General features: G+C 36.1%; 1 protein-coding gene across 1 annotated transcript in view; it reads left to right on the top strand.

Annotated features, from left to right (window-relative positions):
• Positions 1-2,964, top strand: part of AGO3 (argonaute 3, RISC catalytic component) — a 99,930-nt gene that overhangs the window by 85,365 nt on the left and 11,601 nt on the right. The window contains exons 14-16 of the mRNA XM_006777409.2: positions 5-62; positions 1,483-1,677; positions 1,999-2,133. Of these exons, the coding sequence (XP_006777472.1) occupies positions 5-62; positions 1,483-1,677; positions 1,999-2,133 (388 nt within the window). The remainder of the gene's footprint in view (positions 1-4; positions 63-1,482; positions 1,678-1,998; positions 2,134-2,964) is intronic.

The raw sequence follows: 2,964 nt of genomic DNA, 5'->3' as shown, positions 1-2,964 counted from the left end.
ACAGAGTCATGCCTCTGTATCCTGGAGGAATTGGTTACAGGACCCCAGTAGATACCAAAACCGTTGGATGCTTAAGTCCCTTATATAAAACTAGAGGCCCAGTGCACGAAAATTCGTGCACTCAAGAGGGTCCCTCAACCTGGCCTGTGCTCTCTCGCAGTCCGGGACCCCTCAAGGGATGCCCACCTGCCAGGTTAGGCCCACTCCCCGGGGGATCGGGCCTAAGCTGGCAGACATCCCTCTGGCTGCCCAGGAGCTATTGGGGGATGTCCAACTGATGGCTTGGGGAGCGGGCCTAAGCTGTCAGTCGGACGTCCTTAGCACTGCCACAGAGGTAGGAGAGGCTCCCGCTACCACCGCTGCACTGGCCAGCTGTGAGCCAGCTTCTGGCTGAGTGGCGTTCCCCCTGTGGAAGCGCACTGACCACCAGGGGGCAGCTCCTGCATTGAGCATCTGCCCCCTGGTGGTCAGTGCACGTCATAGCAACTGGTCATTCCACCGTTCAGTTGATTTGCATATTACTTTTTTATTATATAAGAGGATAGAGAAAAAGTCAACTTTCATAGGTTCTTTGGATTTTTTCAGAAGAATGATTTTGCTCTGGTTTGAGGGCTACAAGTTTCATATATACCTATTAAATCAAGTTTATTAATGATATTGCTCAAATCTTTAATTTATTTCCTACTTTAATTTGTCTATTTGATCTCTCCAAGTTTGCTTACATATTTCAGTACTGTCTTTGATACAGAAAGATGCATTACATATAAGATTGGTGGGTTGCACTTTTTTAAATATAAATATCTCCCACCTTTGTCTAGTTTAATACTTTGACCTAAATTCTTTGTTTTAGTCCTACTTTTAATATCTGCCTCCTATAGGTTTGCCCACTTCTATACTTATAATTTTTCCATGTCCATTCTTTTAAATGTATTTCTTAAACTAGAGAAAGCCATATGATATTTTACCCAACTTGAACATTACTTGATTTTTTTAAAATATATTTTTTAAAAAATATGGCAGCCCTAAGATGATGCCAGAGTCTTTAGTATGGCTTTTGGGGTGGTTTGCTAAAGTATAAAAGATATAAAGAGAAATCAAGGGTATTCATGTATCCTCTTTTTTACTTATCTTCTTTCTCTTATTCTCTTTATGTATGTCTTTTTGTCTCTTTTTTCCCCTTACTAATCATTAGGTATCAGCGACATCTCAAAATTAGAATCTAATTGTTAAATGTAAAGTGCAGTCTTTCTTATAGGAAAATAATTTTTGACCCTATACTGGGTCTTTTATTCTGTTCTTCACTGGGAATTATCTGTTTTTTATTACCCTTCAAATGAACAGTGGTAAATAGTAAGGTTATAGTAAAATACAAATTTAAATGAAATCCATGTACTTTCTTTCAATTTTTTAATTGCAGTAAATTCATAATCATGTAGTCTTGATTATCTTAATTTTCTATTTTTCTTTACTTTTCCAACTTAGGTTGTAGGTAGTATGGATGCCCACCCAAGCAGATACTGTGCTACAGTACGAGTTCAGAGACCCCGACAGGAGATCATCCAGGACTTGGCCTCCATGGTCCGAGAACTTCTCATTCAATTTTATAAGTCAACTCGGTTCAAACCTACTCGTATCATCTTTTATCGGGATGGTGTTTCAGAGGGACAATTTAGGCAGGTTGGTTGCCTGGGATCTCATCATACTATGATTAAATCAAATACTGTGTATATAATATGATGTCTAGTTCTGAAGTTAGAAACCTTAATTAAGTTGAGAGTTCCCAAAATCAAAATTTGATGCTTCCTTTTAAAATATTTACTATGGATGTATAAGTCTTGATTATTAAGACCATACTCTGATAATAATTAGGATGAAATAGAGAGATATATTTAGCTGTAAGTGATGACATTAAGAAATACTGAGACTAAATAATTATCTTACTTTGAAGTTTGTGTAAGAGAATGGCTATGTCAAGTCTTTCCATTTCATCGTCTCTAGGTATTATATTATGAACTACTAGCAATTCGAGAAGCCTGCATCAGTTTGGAGAAGGACTATCAACCTGGAATAACCTACATTGTAGTTCAGAAGAGACATCACACTCGATTATTTTGTGCTGATCGGACAGAAAGGGTAATCACATCTTTTGTAATACTAACATAAGCCAGGCTTATCTAACATAATTTGTAGAGCACTTAACAAAGACTCTTTGCCAACAGCAAAGTTTCTAATACATAGTAGTAGATTTCAGCAAAGCAGATTATGAGTATAGAAGCATCAAAATTAGGTTAATTATTTAAAATTTTTAACTTTAGAAATTATAGTAACATTCCAAATGTTCAAAATCCCATTAATACTTTTTTTTGTTGTGAAGAACCTCATAATTTTAAATTTTTTCCTTCCTATTTGTATGTCCCTTAAATGTTCAAAAGAAAAAAGGTACATTCTCTTTTAAAATATCTTGTAAAAATTAACTTTTTTAAAAGCGAGGGACTGTCTAGAGCAGCCGTGGGCAAACTATGGCCTGCGGGCCGGATCCGGCCCGTTTGAAATGAATAAAACTAAAAAAAAAAAAAGACCGTTTTCAGCTGATCGATGTTTCTCTCTCATCGATGTTTCAAACTCTCTATCCCTCTCCCTTCCTCTCTGTAAAAAAAAAAAAAAAAAAAAATGCATTTAAAAAAAAAACAAAAAAAAAAAAAAAAAAAAAAAAGACCGTACCTTTTTATGTAATGATGTTTACTTTGAATTTATATTAGTTCACACAAACACTGCATCCATGCTTTTGTTCCGGCCCTCTGGTCCAGTTTAAGAACCCATTGTGGCCCTTGAATCAAAAAGTTTGCCGACCCCTGGTCTAGAGTGATTAGTGGAAATTCTTGCAAACTAACTTTTAAACAATGCCTACTTTAAAATTCACAGATTTTCTGTATTTTTTTAAGGTGAAATAGAATTTATTTATTT

Source organism: Myotis davidii, unplaced genomic scaffold (genome assembly GCF_000327345.1).
Source record: "Myotis davidii unplaced genomic scaffold, ASM32734v1 scaffold88, whole genome shotgun sequence".
In the NCBI taxonomy this organism is placed as follows: Eukaryota; Metazoa; Chordata; class Mammalia; order Chiroptera; family Vespertilionidae; genus Myotis; species Myotis davidii.
Note: the sequence above shows the minus strand (reverse complement) of the source record. Positions and strands in the feature narration are given on the sequence as shown.